At 42.3% G+C, this 21097-nt stretch overlaps 1 protein-coding gene across 1 annotated transcript; it reads right to left on the reverse strand.

Annotated features, from left to right (window-relative positions):
* Positions 1 to 1407: 1407 nt before the first annotated feature.
* tnfaip8l3 (tumor necrosis factor, alpha-induced protein 8-like 3) lies at positions 1408 to 20926 on the reverse strand (the record flags this gene model as incomplete). Its single annotated transcript, XM_079216421.1, has 2 exons — positions 20828 to 20926; positions 1408 to 1970 (listed from the first exon to the last, which is right to left on the reverse strand). The coding sequence occupies exons 1-2, from the start codon at positions 20871 to 20873 to the stop codon at positions 1408 to 1410; spliced, it is 609 nt and encodes a 202-aa protein (XP_079072547.1). The 5' UTR covers positions 20874 to 20926.
* Between the last annotated feature and the right edge of the window lie 171 nt (positions 20927 to 21097).

A 21097-nucleotide genomic window follows, 5' to 3' on the forward strand; every position in this document is an offset into this window, starting at 1 on the left:
TCATGTGTTTGACACATTTTATCTCTCTCTCGTGTCCCGTCTGATTCAAGAAGCTGGAGATTTGGTCCAACAACAGCAGTAGACAAAAAGAACAAAGGCCAATTGAAGTAAATGAAGTACATTTCTCTAGATGTCCAATAAATAAGTTGATAGAATAACTACATAACTAACTTGAAGTGTGAGTGCAAATGGAGGCTAAAAGGGTGGGTAGTCTGTCTATTTTGTGTTTCTATGAGGAGTCAGAGGCATAAAACTGTATTTCTCCTCTTCTGGCTGCCAAAGTAATTCAACTGGAGTCACACCAAACCACCAGTAATATGTTTTCCTGGTCTGGAGAGCAGAATAGACTAGAGGGCATCTAATGAACCAGAAATGACAAATCACAGATTTTCCTGCTCATTTCAAAATGATTGTTGGCATGTTTATGCCTGGCGTGCATGTGGGCTAAATGGACGGGAAAGTAATAGCTTAATGCACCATTTGTGGCTAATTTTCCAGATCTGACCCACCCATGCATTTTCTGTCATTGCGGCAGTTTTCCAAAAAAAGCAAAACCTTTAGTTATTTTAGTTTTAGTAAATTTGAAGCATTATTCTGAAAGTAACTTGCCAGCAGGCAAATCATTCTTTTCCTTCACACGTTGAGAAATGACTCATGAGAGAAAATTATCATTACGACTGCCAACGACTGCCAACACAAAGCAACAAACCCATCTTTCCTTAAACTTTTTCGAAGTTCACGGGGAGGTTTTGTTTTCAGAAGAACGGCAAAATAATGTTTACAAGAAATCTTTAATAAAAGACAAGTGTTACACTCTTGAAGAGAAGATTGACACAGTTACATAATACACACACCATTGGTCTTATGTACAAACACATTATTCAAGCAAATCCCATACAAGCACATGTGTACACGTACACACACACACACACACACACACACACACACACACATACACAAAGAGAGAGAGAGAGAGAGAGAGAGAGAGAGAGAGAGAGAGAGAGAGAGAGAGAGACTGATAACTACTACTGAGTATCTTCCATATCCAACTATACCTAATGTATGTTTTTTTGGCCATTGGTACAGTACACTTTTGCACACAAAAGGGGTGACTGGGAATGCTATAATGCATACAACATGATACAGGCTGTCCCAGTGTGCAGCAATGATCCGCTGAGTGAAAAGAAAGTCTACAAAATAATCCCCTCGTTGAACCAAAGCAGCAGGATGTTACAGCCAGCTTCATGGAATTGGATGGAGAAGAAACAGGGCGACGAGAGCGAAAAGAAGGAGGAGGATGTGAGCGTTCAGGGGTGAGCAAGTGAAAAGAAAATGGAAGGAAGCAGGAGAGACCAGCAGGAGAAAGAGGAGAAAGAGCTAGAGGTGAAAGAGGTCAGGTGTGTAAGGTTAAAGCGTTCCCTCGTCCAGCAGTTTGTTGATGCCATTGCAGATCTTCCTCAGGGAGAGTCTGTACTCCTCTCTGTCCCCGTACAGCTCGGCCAGGAACTCCCCGTGGGCAAAATGATTGAAAACGTGGTCGATGCGTGCGTGCGAGCGAGCCGTCAGGTGCTGCTCGACCAGGTTGTGAAGGAGGTCCCTGCACTCCAGCAGGAGCTCTGACAGAATATTCCTGTCAAAGGTGTACTCCACCTCGTAGAACGACACCGCCGTCATAGCCGCCTGGTTCATCTTCTTCTTGAAGCGCTCCACCGTGTCCAGCTCGTCGGGGCTGAACTGGTGGTTGCGGTACAAGATGCCGATCTTCAGGGCGATCTTGATGACGTCCTTGATGATCTTGTGGGCCTCCTTCTTGCTCTTGGTGAACTCGCGGCTCGTCTTGTAGAGCTCGTCCAAGATCTCGCTGCTGGTGTCATCCGTCAGCATGTTGGCCACCACCATGGTAGCCATCTTGCTCAGGATCTTCTTCTGGGCCTGCAGGGCCAGGGAGCGAGAGTTGAAGCTCTCCTGTCCTGAAGAGAGAGATAAGAGGTCTAGGGTTAGTCCTGAAGGTCAGACATCCTCACTCCAACATAACCCTTTATAAAGAAACATTGGACTGAAAAAAAACAAAACAGTAAAATATTGATCCTGCTGATGTAGCTTGTCATGCACTGACTGTTTTAGATACTTGGTGGCAGCAGAACAAGCTGGAAACACAACACTGACATATTATTCACCCTTATGAAGTTGTTATGGTCAAGCAGACTTGTTGCCTTTCACATGTCAAGCAGAAACAGAGCAAATTGTGCATTTATTTGAAGTCTTGTTCGTTTCCTAGTCATTACATTTTTCGCTCTGTTTTGGCTTCAACCAACTCCTGAGGAAAATATTAAGCTCTTAAGCAGCTAAGCGCTCCATTGTGTTCACCAGATTGTCGCTAATTTTGTCCATTTGCTAGCATAGCCGATGCAAAACAAATGTGAATTCTGGCTGTAAGCAAATTTGTAATTCTGGAACTTTTCAAAGAGCATTTGGTAAATTAACAGATTGAGAGACAGCGTGATGTGGCTTTAAGAGAAACTGAATCGATTAAAGTTTTAGGAAATACAGAAGACCAGCAGTGATACTCAAATCCCAGCCCGCAGGGGTCCTGGGTGGCCTGCCGATCATTTTCTAAGTCACAATGAAAATAAATGGATTCACGATGGGATTTGTTTTATACTTTTAAAGTAAATAAGGTACCATAGTACATAAATAAATAAAATTATATTCATTTGGAAATAAATCATTTCAAAGAAAGAAGATGATTTAAAAATACTCCCCTGGCAAAGCTGAGTATCCCTGAACAAGGGATAAAGATAAAGCACTTGTGCTATAGCTCTTAGTACATGTTATTAAGATAATCCTTAACCACTGCTCTTAAACTTCTGTATGTTTACATGTAACAGCTGACATCCATCTGGACAAACAGGAAACTCTGTTGACCCATTGTAATAAAAATATGGGTCCTTCCCATCTCCGGTTTGCACGGACATTGCTTGTCCTTGCATTACCAATGATCTGTCCAAGAAGAAGTCAGATCTCATGTACAGATTTATTCTGAGGAAGACACTGACTTTTTCCTGTCTTCATTACACAAATCGCTGTTGTGTAACAAAATCATTGGAAGCCGTATTTAATGTGATCTCAGTAAATATGAAAGCAGAGCACCGGCGTAAAGTGCTCTCAGGGTTTTTCTTGGCATGAACAAAGACGCATCCTTGAATGTATTCCAAACTTGGACTTAAAGAACTGTAGCTGACTTCAAGTTTATTTGTCAGAAAACTATATTGTTCTTTGATTTTAAAGAAGTTACAGAACAGGGCTGCGTCCTTCCTGTCGGCTGACTATGGTACTAACGATGATCTGCTCTGGATAACATCAAACAGCGGCACAGCGATAAGAACCTCCTTGCACACTGTCTCTCCTCAGACTGATCACAGTTGTATACTGTGTCCCACTGCAGCCATGATTTATCATGAGGGAGAACATCAAAGGCTGCCTGTGTCATCATGCAGCGATTCCAGCAGCTTAACATGTGTCTGTGTGAATGTGAGGAGTGGGAGGGCGGAGAGGGTTTTATTTAGGTGCCACCCAGCTACAAATTACACAGACAACTCCTACTATGAATAAAGCCCAGGAAAGAGGCCTCACTTTTATCCTCTTGTTTCCTGGCCACTGTCAGCCTCGTCCTCCTCCACACGTATGTCCAGATAGAAAGAGAGAGTTTGTTCGCTGTTGGTATTGTTCCAACCAACGTTGAGGATTTTATTTTATTTGAATACTTTTCCACATTTTTTCAACAGCTTTGGAAATATGTACAGTTTTAGTCCGTGCCGGTAAAGCCATTTATATTGAATTGAGAAACAGAGAAAGAGGGAGAGAGAGAGAGAGAAAGAGAAAGAGAGAGAAGAAGAAGAAGACAAAGACGAAGATGGAGACAAAGACGGAGACAAAGACAGAGAGAGAGAGAGAGAGAGAAAGAGAGAGACAAAGACAGAGAGAGAGAGAGACACAGAATTAGAGAGAGAGATAGACAGAGATGGGGAGACAATAAAGACAGAGACAGTCAGACAGAGAGAGAGAGAGCGAGAGAGAGAGAGAAAGAGAGAGAAAGAGATTCAGAGATAGAGACAGACACAGTGAGGCAGAGAGTGGACGGAGGCGTCATTTCCCAGTGAGAGTTCAGCACATAACAGCAGATGAGCCCAAATTCAACAACACCTGCTTTGTTGTCCTTATAATTTGATCAAAACAGACAGCTATGGGAGCGTGCACAATTCACATCGTCATCTCCTGCGTGTGTGTCTATATATCGTATGTTTGTTATTTAGACACACACACAAGAGGTTGAACGCTCCACAACAACGGGGAGAAACCCTATCCGTGGCATTTCATGTGTGAATGTACAGAAGTGACATTTCATGTGTTGGTCTGAAGCTAAATGACATTTGGCGTACATATAATATGCCCATGACATTTATACAATAAGGCCAAAGTCTTTGTCTACAGTCATTTCAAAATACACAATATTTGATGTACTGCTCCTTTGTGCGGCTTCACTTCATGAGAGATTGGGTCAGTATGAAGATGTCAAACCTGCAGAAAAAAGTACAATCAAAGCCTTTGTTTCCTAGGAAAACAAGTTAAAAAGCAAACCAAAAGTGAATAAACTCCTGAATAAACGCTATCATTCCTTTTTTCCAGAATTGTATTTGAAGTGTTTTGGAAAACGAGCTGCAAACATGACACTGACATTTTCACACTTAGTTATCGCCAACATATTTGGCCAAATGGGTTTTCTGGTGACCTGGCGAATAGAAGTTTTCTCTTCTTCTAGCTCTGTTTTGGTCTCCACCAACTTCTGTCAGACATATATGGATCTTAAGCTGCTAAATGCTTCACTTTATCCACTTGCTGGCTGCCCGTCTGCCTTTTGGTTCTGGGCAGGTAGCTAAGAGTGGGTTTCATCCAAGCTTTTTCCTGTGAAAACAGCTGCTTGTAGCAGATGGAAACACGGTGGATGAGAGAAGTGAGACTGAACCAAAACCTTGAAGGTTAGGTCACAAAATCTAAATGACGAGCTGTAAGATGCTGAACATTTCTGTTGAGCTGAAGGAAATTGCAAAGTTTAAGGATGTGTTTCCCACAATGAGCAACTCCTTTTACATTTCTCATAGTCATTTAATCCATCGGTGATATACAAATAAAGCTTTAATTGAAATAGAATGACTGTAAGTAATCAAAAAGTACATGCACAGGTTTATACATTACTGTTCTCTGCTCTTTGTCATGTGGAAGGTTGCATTTTGCATTTAGGAAGGATGTGACACTATAATGTGACCACAACCAATATACAGCACTAAGCATAGCCTTCGATGACTCCATACAAATCCTGGACATTCTACAGTCAACAACATCTGGGAAAAAATAGGTTGTGTCTGATCCCTGCAGGCTGCTGTCCACCGACTGCTTTTAAAATACCAAATGTAAATGACCTGAGGTGTCAAATAGATAACATTCACAGACCGCAATACGGTGATTTCCATGATATTTGAAAAGCAACAGCAGGGCATATAACTGTGGCTCTCATTAGGCAGATCTGTGCCTCTCATCAACAGGCCCTCTTTGTCACTGTTATTTCCTGTTTCTCTGAAGCAGCTCTTTGTTCCAGCGAGCCTCTGATATTCACAAACCCAACTGGATAGATTTCTGAAACCCTGGCACACTGATAAAGGTGACAGCTTGCTCCATAAAGCCGGCCTTGTCAGACCAATGGTCGTGCAGACTATTTGGATTTGGTGAGACCAGTCATGTGAATTTCTCTTCCGTGCAATAAAGTAACCAAGATCTGTGATGCCCAATGCAAATATCAGTTTGACTAATTTGAATGAGTGCTGCATGAGAGGACGTGATTGGATCTTTTCTGTTGTTGGTGCAGAGCTAAAAGTAGACTAATTATTATCCTGCCACCCCGACACACGGCCTGGAGCCGGTTTCTGAGGACCAGCAGGGGGCCATCAAATCAGATGCCTTGACCCCTGTTTCAAGTTTGTTTGCACATCCCTGAGTGGCGAGGAATGTAAGCAAAAAGGAAAACTGAATTAGCGTGTGTGTGTGTGTGTGGGGGGGGAGGGTGGGGGTTGAAGAAATACCGTGAAGAATGGACACAAGGCTGTTTGAGGCATGAGTCAGAGTGCTGGGGAAGGCGGTGGGTGATTCAGAGTCTGGCTGGAGATTTGAGCAAATACAGAAAGTGAGCGTAGATGATTATAAAGAGCGCACATGGAGACAGTGAGAAGTCCACACACTCACATACAGCCTGTCACCCAGAAGCTGAGATGAGTGACATGCATGAGCCAGTGTCAGAACGAGTTAGAGAACAGCAGAGAGATGGTCAGAAAACTCTCCAGTGTTACTTATCGCTCTCTCCTGCCTGCTCATTATTTTCTCACTTGTCCTGATGTGTTAAATTTTCACAAAATAAAGTGAGTTATTCTGTGTAGCATGTGAGAATAAGTTACTGGAAACGAACTCGGAGCCGGAGCTGTCCACAGACGCAGGGCCAGAGTGCTTTTGGGAGTTGGTAAAGTTTACTTTTAACATCAGGATTAGTAAGGTGCTTGCTGCTCTCTGACCGTGGCTGTTGACTAGACAGTCTCTCTTTGTTCCGTCTGATGTTTTTAGAGCGCTGAGTCAACAGTTTCGCCTGCGCTGCGTCAGAACATACATACAGTGTGGAACATGGAGAACGGCCAAACCTGTCCTACTAAAGGTGGTACGCCGCAAAAAAAAATCTATCTGGGCCGATTTATTTTCATTTCAGTCAGACACTTATGTCAATGAAGAGGCCATTTACAGCAAATGACTCTACAGTACAGCGATCATAAAAACAAGGATTCATTCTAGAAAACTAATCCCCCCACTTCCAGGAATAATTTGACATTTTGGTAATTTTGCTGATTTAAATTATGGCGTATCTTGGAAAAACTACTTTTTTGCATGCCTCTACATTATTGTGTTTGTGGTGCGTTGAACTGTGACCTGATTTGCCCTGATTTTTGTTGTCGCAGATAATCACTGCGTCGACAACGGCTTGTACTAATGTGATGTCACAGAAATATGTCAAAGGACCACAAGCTCTAGCAGTGTATTGCTTGGTGGTAGCCTGTGTAAATCAAAAAATGTAACTTAGGTTTAGACAACAAAACCACTTAGTTTTTGAAGGAAAAACATTGTGGTTATATAGGCTACATACATAAATACATCTGGAACGATACTTTACAATAACTCAACAACACAAATATAGATCTCCTGCTGAAATCCTGTATGAGATCCACCTATCATTCACCCAACCCAATCTCAAAGAAATACATGAAATGACCAGGACTTTTCAGTGGCACAGGAGACCGATGTTCGTGTTTCAAAGTGTTGTTAAGTTTGGTTTTTAAGTTACGTTTGTGACGTGTTTACGTATCATACTTAGTTTACGTCTTCATCATAAGCCCAATCATGGTACTTTTTCCTAAACCTAAGTGGTTTGGTTGACTAAACCAAACACTAAAATGGTTTCTGTGGTGGCGGAAAATAATTTGACCTATTATGTGCCACCACCACGTAATATGTGTTCATTTCATGAGATCCCGTTGGACTGGAAACGGGGAGGCAGCAAGCCTAGCTCTGTGTGAAAGTAACAAAATCCGAAGGTAAAAATAAATACGCTTTCTTTGGAAGTTAGGTAAACTGACGCTGGACACTTAGCGATAAAACACAACACAAAATTAAATTACTCGCTAATCTGGACATTTTCCGCAGCGTGCAGGGCAGCTGGGCTGCGAGACGCGTGTCTTGAGGCTCGTGTTGGTCTCGTTCCAGGGAAACCAGAGGAATGAGCCACCAGCAGGCCGACTGGCCTTTACTGAGTCAACGCTGGAGGCACTTGTGGGCTTATCAGCTAGAACGCCGCAGAACACACCCGTCTGACTGAGGCATGTGAGTGTGTTGTGTGTCTTTCAGTGACTTTCAGTTTTTTGTGTTACGCTTCAGCAGAGAAATAACTTTAAAATAAACAAAGTACAGTCAGCCATCATCACAATTTAAGTTTGAAGTTGTCTGTCTCTGTCTGTCAGCCATGCGACAGTGTGGTGACCTGTCCATGGTGTGTGTGTGTGTGTGTGTGTGTGTGTGTGTGTGTGTGTGTATGTGTGTGTGTCCACACAACGTTAATAGGATGAAACTAAAAAGAAAGCTACGCGAGTAAATTGAATGAAAATAAAAATGTATACAAAATGTATCTAAATCATATCTAAAACAGCAACATGTATTCATATAACTACTGATAGCAAAACAAATTTAAATAAAAAATATCATGTATATAATATATGATGTTTATTATTTTTGGAAAATCTAAATAAAACTGCGTCAAACATGAAACTGAAATTGACAAGAAATTGAAAAAACTGAATTAACCCTCAGACCCTTCAGAGCAGGAAATACAACGCTCGATCAGTGCTTCCCTGTTTGTGGTTTTGAACAAAGAGGTTGCTAATGACAACATGCTCATGTTTAGTATTGGACAAAACCAGGTCACACTCCCTGCAGGTGCACGGGTGTTTATTTTCTTTCCAAGATAGACACGAAAACATATGTTCACCACACCTGCTCATGTGCTCACACAACAGACACAGGTGTTCATACGCAATCATTCTATTAATGTTGGATATTAGCACACACACTAAACACATGGCGTGTGATAAGAGGAGAGAAAAGGAAAAGGAAAAACATCTATTCGCCATACTGGCACTGCTTCCACTAAACATTATTAGTTTGCAAAGCCAAACATTAAAGGTTGCTGACAGACGACCTGGCTTAGAAAGATAAGAGAGGTTTAGAGTGTTTATAGTGAGTGACTAACAAAAAATGTCCTTGCAGACCCACTGTGCATTTACAGTCCATGTGCAAGCTATTACTTTAATGTATGTTATAACTGAATAGCCACTATATGCACCCTGAAATGAATGGTAGCCAGGCCAACCACTGCACCCTGTAAATGCAAAAATGCCAATAATTCTCCAGACATTTTTCTTTTCCGACATTTTATTTTATAAGTGGAACAGCAGTCCAGTTCTAATCCCCTTTTGCCTCATGCGTACTGGCTTTCCGCAGTAGTTGCATTCAAATATGACAGACTTTAACGTGCTCACACTGTTGCAAAAAGTCCAGGAAAAGCCCTCTGTAATAAAGTGTGTCATCCATCAGAACCAGACTGCCATTTCACAGAGCACAAACACAACACTAAGAATGTATCAACAGAAAGAAAATGTCAGGGAAAAGAGAAGTCAGAGTCGCACACAAAAGGTAACAGCTTGACTTCCTCTTCTTTTGCCTTGGCCTTCTGGGTTTCTTCTAGTGTTTCAATGAGGAGTTGCTGCAGACTCTCTCTGGCTGCATTTACGAAGCTCGAGGAAAACAATGGAGCAGGTCATTCAGCAGAATTAAAGAGGTTTTAATAGCCTGCAGGGTTAATGTTAAGCAAGCCTGAGAGGCCAGTGGACTGCAAAGGGTAAGAGAAGGAGTGTGTTGTGCCAGCTGGGACCAGAGCTCGACCAGCGGTGGTGGAAGAAGTATTTAGATGTTATTGCTGAAAGTTAATGCAAGAAACTTCGTGCGAACAAAAGTGGCAGTGTTTCAGAGCACCAGACTTCCTTTAGAAAACTTTTAATTTGACTGCACAAGTATAAAAGTATTAGCAACAAAAAGTATAATAAACCTGTCAGAGAAATGTAATTTCTACTCCTTGCAGTAGGAGTAGAAGTATAAATCAGCTTAACATGGGAATACTCAAGCACAAGTACATCATAATTGTGTGTATATGAACAGTACTTGAGTAAATGTACTTGTATATATATATATATGTGTATATATTTTACAGTGTCGTTCACACACACACACACACACACACAAACACACACACACACACACACACACACACACACACACACACACACACACACACACACACACACACACACACACACACACACACAAAGTGCGTAAAGATACATCTTGATGCAGGCCTTCATACGCAAAAAAGAAAAAAGCTGCTGTAGTATCCAGGCAGTTTAGTCTTTTCATGTCAATCCTCCACTTACTCTGGACCTGCAACATCTCCATTCTGGTGGTATGTTTGACCCCCACTGCTCTGTTTGGAAGATGACTCAAACACACCACCCCTGCTCACTGTCTGGTGTAATGCGTGTGTGTGTTTTTTGTATCAGATTCAGCTTCACGGGCCAAGTATGGACTTTTTTTGCATTTCTCTTGATGTATTTACACATAAATAGAAGTCACAGCTGGGAACAAAGAAAAACAAAGCTGGACAAATATAGGTAAAGAATAAACATATTATATAAATATACTGACCAAGCAAGTCAAGTCAAGTGTACAATGCATGTGTTCTCTAAGTTGCAAACAATGCAAATAATGCAAATAACTAAATACTGAATGGCTACACGTGGACTGTATAATTATGTGTGTGCCTGTTTACATGTCTATATACTATATATACAGCATGTAGGATTAATATTGACAGTGACATGATGTGTAGTTATTTAAAAATAAATTGTACATTAAAAACTGTAAAATTATAATCTATAAGGTCAGCAGTGGGTATTTTAGAGGGTTCTGAAAGTAACTGGATGTGATAAAGATTGTTTCCACTGAGAGAAAGAGAGTAAGATACAGTGCATTGATGTGCATTATTCATGACGTGTAAAATCTGACTGCGAGCCAGTTTCCAAAGGGCACTCTTGTGCTGCAAGAGGTCCTTCGCTGTGCTTTAACAGCTGCTCAGGATGTAGAGGGGCATTCACACCTTTAGGGTTAATAACTAACTCCCTTTTGAAACCTTAATGACTTTCATTTATGTGAAGTGGCAACAGAGTATAAAGTTCATTTCCTTTTGTAGATGTGGATCATTTAGTGTCTCTGGCTGAAACTGGAATGCACAGGTTACAACTAGCTTGTGCTTTACTGGAAGAAAGGGTAATAGCAGGAAATACAGATTAGTTTTCTTCTTCTTCACAGATCCCCAAGGCTTGTAAGAGGCACACTGCAAAATCTTTTTAGAATATATGACAAATGGACGTAGTTTTTTTGTCTGCTGTTAATGTTTTCTGCAGGTGTTACCTGCCTCTGCTTGAACCTATAGTTTGTGTTTGTCCCAAATTGGGAACTTGGATGAGGTGAGGCAGAAAATAAGCCACATCCTCGCAGAAAAACATAAGAGAAACATAAAGTTAAGTGCAAAACCATCTAAGAAAGCAAACACATGGATGTTAATATAGATTTGGATTAAAGCCGTATCCTTTGAGACAGCCTCACCGCAAGAGCGCCAATTGAACAAAACACGATACTTGAGCTGATAGATCTATTGGGCTGATACATAGGCCAATATTAGCTCATAGCAGATGTTTTGGTATCATGATATCATTTTATTTTAGCTGAGCTGAGTTTAACTGTAGCACAGAAAGGCCAAAGACACGTTTAAGGGAGGGTTTAGAAACGCTTTATCTGTAAGACATCCCACTCGGTTACAATTCTTCAATTACCAAAATGTATTGGATTTTTGTCAAAACTGTTTAAGTTACAGAATAAATATTGGCTGATATCAGATCTCTTTTAAAATCTCTCACATATTGACCTCCATTTAAAAGACCTAGTTATACACATGTTAATAGTTAATAAATAATATAATAGTTAATATATGTTGACGTTATATTGCATGTTCTGTTGATAATAATGTGGTGCAACGAGTACCATGCAAAGTAGGATTTACCTCTCTAGCTCTGATTTAAAAAAAAAGAGTGTGATCTTAAAGAGTCTGCGAGGTGTGAAAACTGATGGTGGAGCAGAAAAACTAAATCAAGTTGGCAATTGAGATTACTTTGGTCTGGATGAGATGTAACTTCTAACATGTTCCTGCCTGGTGGACTTGTGAGTGTGTCACTTCAAGTCAAAAATAAATATGCAGCTACCCCGTGTGTACAGGCTGAGTCCTTTACCACAGAGGCCGGGGTTTGAACCAGAATTTCCAATCAATTGGATTGTATCGCCCAATATCACAAATCACAGAGGGCTTTACAATCTCAACAACATACAACATTCTCCGCCCTCGCATCGGATATGGAAAAATTCCCTAGTGCAAAAAATGTCATGAACATAATCGAATTACAACATTAACTGTCAATCCAAGAAAATGCAAAAGCCCAACAAATACTCTTAAAAGAAAGATGGATTTAATTGAATGGAGCAGTCAAAACAAAGGCATAACAAGCAGTCTAAATAAAGGTGGAATACGATGACTCGGCCAGTAGGATGTGTTGGTCAGAATATATAGCAATGGGCAGCCAAACAAAATGGACAGTGGATAAAAATCACAAAAACAAACCTGTTGGGAGCGTTTTTCAATTAAAGCGAGTTGATGTACATTGACGTGACTGTAATGAGGAGGTCTGGTATACACTACGAGACTGAACCTACAAGTGTGTTTATCCTGGGACTGATCTAAGTGTCCCTAGTGTGACTAACAGTCCGGGGGAAAGCACTTAAGAGCCACTCTGAGGGACACGAGAACAGCCTTGTTTAACGCTCCATCTCTTTATTTGCCCCTCTCTGTCTCTTGGTTTAATGGCCATGTCCCTGTAGAGCTGAACCAATGAGATGAGGCGAAATGAAGCAGTGGCAGGAGATGTCTGATTGATTAACGTGCCGCTGGCTTGATTGCCTGTCGCAAGGATTGGGCAGGACGAGAGAGAGAGAGAGAGAAAGAGAGAGAGAGAGAGAGAGAGAGAGAGAGAGAGAGAGAGAGAGAGAGAGAGATATCAGTGATTTGACCTCCACCTTTATCTGTGTGCTTGGCTTTCTTCAAAGTCACTCCTCGTTACGAAGACCGGAGAAGCCGCTCGTGAACAGAGGATGAGAAGTGGTATCCAGGACATCCTGTTAAGGCCCTGTGAGATCCTCGCCCTCTGACCTCAAGCTAATGTCTTCGCCAGCTGTGGTTCGCTGACATCAGTCATTGTTTAAAAGCGAGTAAGGAGCCAGGCCACAGTTAGCTGGTGAGCCGGGCATGGGAACCAGCTGGAGGCTGTCTCCCCTCTCTGCTTCCCTCCTCGGGGAGCTTCTCTGGAAAGCTACTCCTCCAACGATCACAATCACCCACGTCAGGTGGGCGTGAATACATAAATGTCCACTGGTAGTTTCACAATGTAACACAAAATGTACAGCTCTAAACAGCGAGTGCTATTGAACTGCTTTGGCTCACAGGAAGTGATGCTTTTGACATGTTTTGTAAGAGACAACAGCAGTTTGGTTAGAATACATTGACGAGACACAGCAACTGCAAACAAAGACAAGAGTGCCAACTACAGCCAAGCTTTTCTGTGTAAATGTGAGACAGCACACAAAAAATGCAATTTGTTTTTTGTGATCGCGGTTTAATGCAGCCGAGTAGAAAAAAAAATCCTGTAGATAACCACCTCAATAATTTTTTTTGTATTCATAGAACACTCTATTTATAGAAAGTCGGGTACAAATGCGTGGTGTGTGTGTTTTTGTGTGAGCCATAATGATAGACTGTGAGACTGAGGCCTAATAAAAAACAGAGGAGGACAACATATTCAGGCGTTCCTTACTTTATCTGGCCAGGAAACCAGACAGAAGGTTCCCTCGGCTCTTTCCATCTGAAATAAAGAAACTAAGCTATTTACGGAGGAAGGAGGAAGGAGGAAGACGAGAGAAAGAGATGGCAATATATACACTTTCCTTTCTCACCATTCAGTCACTACTAATGAGCAGGAAAAAGTAGAAAAATGAGAGGAAGGAGGATATGTTTGCTTGAAAAAAAAGAGTGAAAGAAAAAAGGACGGAGGAGGTGTTAAAGAAAGAGAGGTGAAATCATACGTCCACATTTTGGTTGTCAAAATGCCTTTACGTCAGACACACAGACAACACAACATCAAAAAACATTGTCTCAGCCTCAATTTCCTTAACATCATCTGCAGCTGTATAAAGAGCCGTATATAGTGTGTGTCTTTGTCTTGCATTCATAAAGTCTCTCGTCTCTTTTTGTTTATCTCTTTCTCTCTCTGTTCATTTCTCATCAGATCTACACTGAGCCGAGCGTGAGTGGCAAGGAAGTAAGTCTTTTCCGGCTCTGGGTGAGTCGATCCTCTCATAGACCTCAGCCAAGTCTCAGCATGCCGTGGCATCATTTACAAAGAGACACACACACACACACACACACATACACACACACACACATGCACGCACACAACACACACATGCGCGATCATCCAGGTCTTGCCAGCTTTCCCCATAACTTTGGCCTCCTGGTTTGTTTACCAGTTCACCCACTATAACGGAGTAAAAGTGAGGCACTGGGAAGCTTTAAATCACTAGAGGCCCAGTCTGCTGTTGCCCTTATATAGAGCTGAAGCCCCGCCCCCTGCCCAGTGCTACCCTCTCTCACACTTGCATCCATAGCTTAGTGGTTTTAAATCACACGCAGAATCTTGAGTGGTACCAGACAGTAGAAATGTGGAATGTATCTTGATTGCTGACTTTTTTTTATAACTTAGCATTTGCTTTAATGAAATAATATTTCTTAATATAAGGAAACTCTATCTGCCATTGTGGCTTGTGACCTGGAATGCTTAATTGCCACAGGCTGCATTTACACGGTATTTGTCAGGTGGAAGGTGCGAGAGGGTGGACGCTGTGGATCGGGACAGTGCTCCTAGGAGTAACCGCCGTATGAAAGCAATGCAGTGCAGAGGCCATTTCATAGTCAGTGGGACGCACAAATAGGGACTAACATGCACATCTGTAAGCATAAATTATGAAAGCACAAAGAAGCTCAGATTACAACACACAGAGAGAGACAGCGTGACTTCTTTCTCTGCTCAGGGCGCTACTACGCCACTTGTTAGTTTTGCACCTTTAATACTGATTTTGTTGGCAGGCCACAACTACAGTTCCCATGAGAGTGTTTGACAGCATGCGAATGGTTCATTTGAATAATCACGGGGGATGATTTCACAGTGACGTTTTAAAAAAAAACAGTGGTAGAAGAAGTTGTTCAAATCCTCAAGTAACATTTGTACCTAAGTACAGCACTTGAGCAAATGTACTTGTATTTGAATTTGAGTCAGGACAGAAGACTTTCAGTGAGAAAACAACACAGTCATAAATGTTAGGGGAGCAAAGGTTAGTCAGGAGAAGGGGCGAGGCTTCAGATGCCCATGCTGCCTCAATTAAAAGGTTGCTGTCCCCTTTGATTTGAGTGATAAAATAGGATATACTTTGAGCTTTGGCCTTGAAGGCCCACACTGTGCATGATACGCTGTAGTGTAAAACCAAAGTGCTGCTCTCTTGGCTGCCAACCCACCACTAACTAATGACCAGGAAATAACTGTGGTACACACACACACACACACACACACACACACACACACACACACACACACACACACACACACATTTGTAGATTTGCTTCTGACTTTTAGTGACTGCATTCCTTCTCTCAACCTAACCCTGTGCACTACCAGCCAAAACCAAATCCTTCCATGAGTTAATTCAAATCATTCAAGCCTTCAAGGATAACGGAGTGTGGAAATAGCTGTTTCTCTCTTTTTGCCATTATTGCCCATGAAATGTCTAAACCCACAAACTGTATTGTCACATCTGTCTGTTCTGCTGCCTTCTACCTCCCAGAGGCAAACAGTTTAAAATCTACTCTAAAAGCAGCTTAATGTGACGTACTGCTACACTAACGGTTCAGATATACTATGCATGGGCATTACACTTTTTCCTTTCATCATCTCATAATGGTGATCTATAATCAGCACAGTTACTTCAGTTGTGCCAGAGTTAAGTGTGAAAAGCTTTTGTGTAATTGCCTCCCACTCTGCCTCATTTTCTGTTGCCTTTTTGGGGCATTGATTGTTACGGAGAGGAAAAGTCTCCATTTAACTTTAATGTTGAGGTTATAATAAGAATAGGTAGGTAAGTCAAAGTGCAGTGGCTTCCACTGAACCGTAAAGTCAAAGTTGAAACCAGAAACTATGCCCAAAATAAACTAATAATTTCCCCCAAAATGTCCTGCAAGAAATTACACAGATACAAGTTCCTGCAATAACAGAAGTGGGCTTAGTCACTGTGGAGTCCCTGAGTGGTTATTGGACTGAGTTTGGCATCTTGGTTTTTGGTCGTCGCCATCTTATTTTTCTGCAACCGGGCGTGACATGAGAAGGTGGAGCTAAGTACAACCTAACATTGAATAAGACATTTTTAGCAGACCCAAAACGTTTTGTCTTAGGTTTAGACTTCTATACAATTTGACTTCTTTTGGCAATCAAATGGGGTCGCCCCTGCTGGCCATTAGAAAGAATGTAAGTTCATGACACTTCCTCACTGGCTTCACTTTTCAGACCCGTAGGTTGCCGCCTGCCTGCATCACAGCTCCTGTGTGCACCACAGATCTAGATACCTGTAGCGGCTCACTGCTCCACCGACGCCCCTCCAGCCTTCCCTTAATACACAGTGGCCTCCCTCAAATAGCTCGCCTCTCACACCAGGCGTCACTAGCGACTGTTTGCTTTGCTTCAACTGGCCCTGCAGTGAAACCACAGCGTTCTCCTCCTCCTAAGTTTGTGTCTATGAGGCCTTGCCGAAATGCCTCTGCGGTCTAATTTTGTGTTTCAGTAATGGCTCCGCCGGGGTGAGACAATTCCCTCTCCAAATGTCCCACAGACACTAGGAAATGCCACAGTATTATTGTGTAAATAGAAGCATGTGCATACAAGGAAAAATGCCCACCGGCCAAAGACCTAGGTTTTCTTAGAGAATTTTAGGGTTTGTCTTTCGCTGCAGAGGAAATGAAAAAAAAATAAAACTTTCTCCTGAGTCGTCTTTTCCACTTACGGCTTTACTCCTGTTTCATTTTTTTTTTTCTCAGTTCATGTTACAATTTTCCAGAACCAGCTCCCGGTGTTTCGTGTGTGTGTGTGTGTGTGTGTGTGTGTGTGTGTGTGGAGGGAAAGGTTGCAGTAAGAACTCTCCATCTGTGGGCCAGATTAAAGGCAGAGGGAGAAAAAAAAGCAGGGATGCATGTGTTTGGAGACCAAGGGAATGAGCTAGAAGAGTGCGGGCATTTTCTCAGTGTGTGTGTGTGTGTGTGTGTGTGTGTGTGTGTGTGTGTGTGTGTGTGTGTGTGTGTGTGTGTGTGTGTGTGTTTGTGTGTATGGGAGTGTTACAGCGTACGCAGGGCTGGCCCACTCTGTCTGTCCCTCATGGGTAGAGCATGTGGCCCGTCTGCCAACATGGCAATCATGAGGCAGAAGCTCTCCTCTGATTGCAGGGTGCTCCTGGCCCGGTCTAATGCAGCACCGATCTTTGAAGTGTTTGTGGAAGTGTGGATTAGTGGCATTTAACACGACCACTACAATTATAGGGTTTGTTAGTATGTGACTGTGTGAGTGCTGCAGAAGATCACCTGGCCGAGAATTCAATTTCATCAAACAGCTGCAGCTTTTTTTGTTGACACAAACCACAGCAATAGCCCTCATGCCCTTATGGATCCCACAGCTGTTATTACAACAGCCAACTGTAGAAAATCTGAAGTCAACACAAATGGCTGGAAATATATCTTGGGACGGCAGATTGGGTGTTGGAGTGATTTGCATCAACATGATGATGAAGCCAAAAGTAGACCGTGGGAATGAATATTCAGCAACATAATGTCATAATAATATAATAACGAAAAACATTCAATTCAGAATCAGGAATGATCTTTGTTTAGTTAAATGAAAAGGTCTCTGTCGTGCACCCATCGTGTGTTGCGGACAACAGTCCACCAGCAGAACAGGTGTGTTGACAGCCAGATGCGCTTTGACTCATAATAAGGTGTGGTCATCTCCACTGCACCACAGGAAGGAAGCACAGGACTGCTGGATGAATCAGTTCGTGGCTACATGGCCAGTGGATGCTCATTGCATGACTGGATGATTATGGGAAAACTATGAGTCTTTGTGTGTGTATGTGTGTGTGTGTGTGTGTGTGTGTGTGTGTGTGTGTGTGTGTGTGTGTGTGTGTGTATGTGTGTGTGTGTGTGTGTGTGTGTGTGTGTGTGTGTGTGTGTGTGTGTGTGTATGTGTGTGTGTCTGAACCACAGTTATTTCCTGGTCATTCAGTTCAGTTCTTTTGTGATTTCAAGGATCAAAGTTTGATTATGTTGGCCAATAATAATCCAAGTCCAAGGACTTTTTTCTGTACAACAACCTACATTCACCTGAGAGAAAGCCCCTAGGAAGAGGAACAGATGATAACTTTCCCACTTGTTTAACGCGCTGCTCTTTGTTTCCCAGACACACTTTATCTAACTACATTTGAAGAGACGACTTTCAAGCTGTTCTCACTGTTTGTATCCATAACCTATGAAAAGTAATAATTCTATACTATTTAACGAATGCAATCAATTTGAATGTAATCCATGTAATGGTGAGCCAGGACATGTGACGTATACACAAAGTCTGAATAGGGAACGTGTCCTTATTTGGCAGATAACTTCTCATCGTCATTTTAATTTAAATCTTTTCCTAAACATAATCAAGTAGTTGTGTTGCCTAAACATTGCAAACACACTGGTCGCTCATGATTCTCAACATCATTCTATCTATTTCAGTTACCTAGCAACAATATTCTCCTTACTTAATCCAGTGTGTGCCAACCATTATATATTTTCTTGACTTCCCATGTTGAGAACACAGAGAACCTAGTTTCACTTGGAGGCAGCGTAACCTGCGGCTGAATGGACCAAGGTCAGGCATGTTCCCTGGGGCATTGTGGGAAATGGAGAACTGAAGAAAAATGTAAGATTAGTGATGGGAACATTGGCTTCAGCGAACATCACTAATTGCTAATAAAGACAGCATCTGACGCTGACTCTACGGGAACATTTCAGAATGTCAGTCTCACTCTCCACACTAAAAGTCATCAACAGCTCGAGGGCAAGAGAAGGCCACCTGAAACAAAATACATTCAATATTTCCGCAAAGGTTTTGTGCCAGAATACATTTTAAAGGCAGAGATCAATCACGCGTCCCTCATCCACAAATGCAGGAGGATTAAGGGTCATGTTTGTGTACGGAAACACTTTCAAAATACTTCTGTTTTCAAAACACATTTGCTCAGGGTTCGCTGGGGCACTTGACCTTATAAAATGAGCCAAACCTGTTTTTTTTTCGCTGACAGTTAGACAGACGAGTAGAAACTGCAGCACGGCCACAAAGCACGATGCATTTTGAGTATGAATCAGTTTCTCGCTGTCACCTTTCCCTTTTAACATTGCTTTGATGCCAAAAAGACCACAATAGTTTAATCCTCCTGTGTTACTTAGACTCTGTTACATTAAATTGCTGGAAGCTTTAGTGGATCACAGCATCTTTAGAAGAAGAAAAAAAGAACAATGTGTCCATGATTTCCCTCTGTCTCTGGAAGACAGTGAACATCTCTTCCACTAAAGTGAAATAAATAAAGCCTCTGTTTTATATGAGGGGTTGACGCTTTAACCTTGGACGGTCTGCGTAAAATCAGCAGACGATACAGATATATCATCGCCTACTTTCTGGCTCTCATATTAAAGGTTCCTCTATCTTTGCAGACAGACAGACGGACAAGGAGCCAGATGGACAGACAGATGGTCAGAGTTCAACAGAGCATCATCAACATACAAAGCCCTTCGTCGACAAATGAAGAGGCAAACAGCCACACCTTCCTCAAAATCATGACACGATCACTAAAAGATGCCACAAAATGCCCTCAAAGATATGATATGCCCTTCACTATGTATCTGCTTCCAGCACCCAGGGACAGTCCATACATGTGTAATTTGAAGCCTCAATCTGAGTTATTACAAGGACTATGAAAAAAATACTTGACTGACACATTTGATTCATGATCTTTGAACTCAAACTCAATCTCCAGAAGGCAGTTTTATCTCCTGGCTTCAATTCTCTAGTCTACAGGATCTCAGAAACACCCACTCGCCTGGAATACCGGGAAGTTGGGGACACTAAACTTCAAACGGTGAATAAAATCTTTGCCGTGCTTTCATTCACTCTGACACCATGAAACAACTTACAGTAAACTGGGAATCTAAACATGTTCATTCTCCCTGCTGGTGGTGAGATGCACCACAGAGAAGAAGAAGAAGAAGAGGAAGATTAAGAGGAAGAGGTGTCCAGGGAGACGGTGCTCTCTCTCTCTCTCTCTCTCTCTCTCTCTCTCTCTCTCTCTCTTTCTCTCTCTCTGTAGATGGATGTGTTGATGAGCGGGCTGGCTGCACGTGTCGGAGCTTGCCTGTTCCTGGTGGTGACTGAGCCGGCTTTCACCCGGACCCTCAACGGGGCTCGGGCCAGCCACCACCACCGTCACATCAGGGCTCACCGGCAGCTTGCCACTGATGCATCTCAGCAATGAGCCCCAGATAATGGACTGAAGTGACTCTTAAAAGTTGAAAATTGTGTTTGATTCTTGGTTTTGGACGGCATTGAAGAAGTATTCAGATGTGATCAGTGTAAGGATGGCTGCATTGTGAGAGATGGTACAGAGTTGAGCTCCTGGTGAGCAAATGTGTGCATGTTGAGGGTCCAGTACCTGAGAAAAAATTATGCAAGACATGCCCAAAGAACTCACTGACCCTCTGGATAAACTCATGCACTATGTGTAAAAGTCTGGTGACCACACCACGTTAGTCAACTGAAGCTGCAGTAAAGGTTGTGAGGCTTACCTGAAGACAGGTCTCCGTCACTCTGCTCTCCGGAGTCTGAATCCATTTTCCCCTGCAGGACACTCGGAGGCTGCAGAAGCTCAGATTCCTCTTTCTTCTTGTCCCCTTTCCTCTCAAGGGATCCTTCTGATTTCTTTACCCAGAGAGAAAAAAAATACTTAAAAAAAAAATACAATTTCTTGTTGTTTTTTTTGCTTTCTTCTCCTGATGAGCTCAACTTCCCCTCCCAGCCCGGATCACTGCAGCTGTGAGAGGAATGCTTTTGGACTG

This window comes from Taurulus bubalis (assembly GCF_910589615.1).
Source record: "Taurulus bubalis genome assembly, chromosome: 4".
In the NCBI taxonomy this organism is placed as follows: Eukaryota; Metazoa; Chordata; class Actinopteri; order Perciformes; family Cottidae; genus Taurulus; species Taurulus bubalis.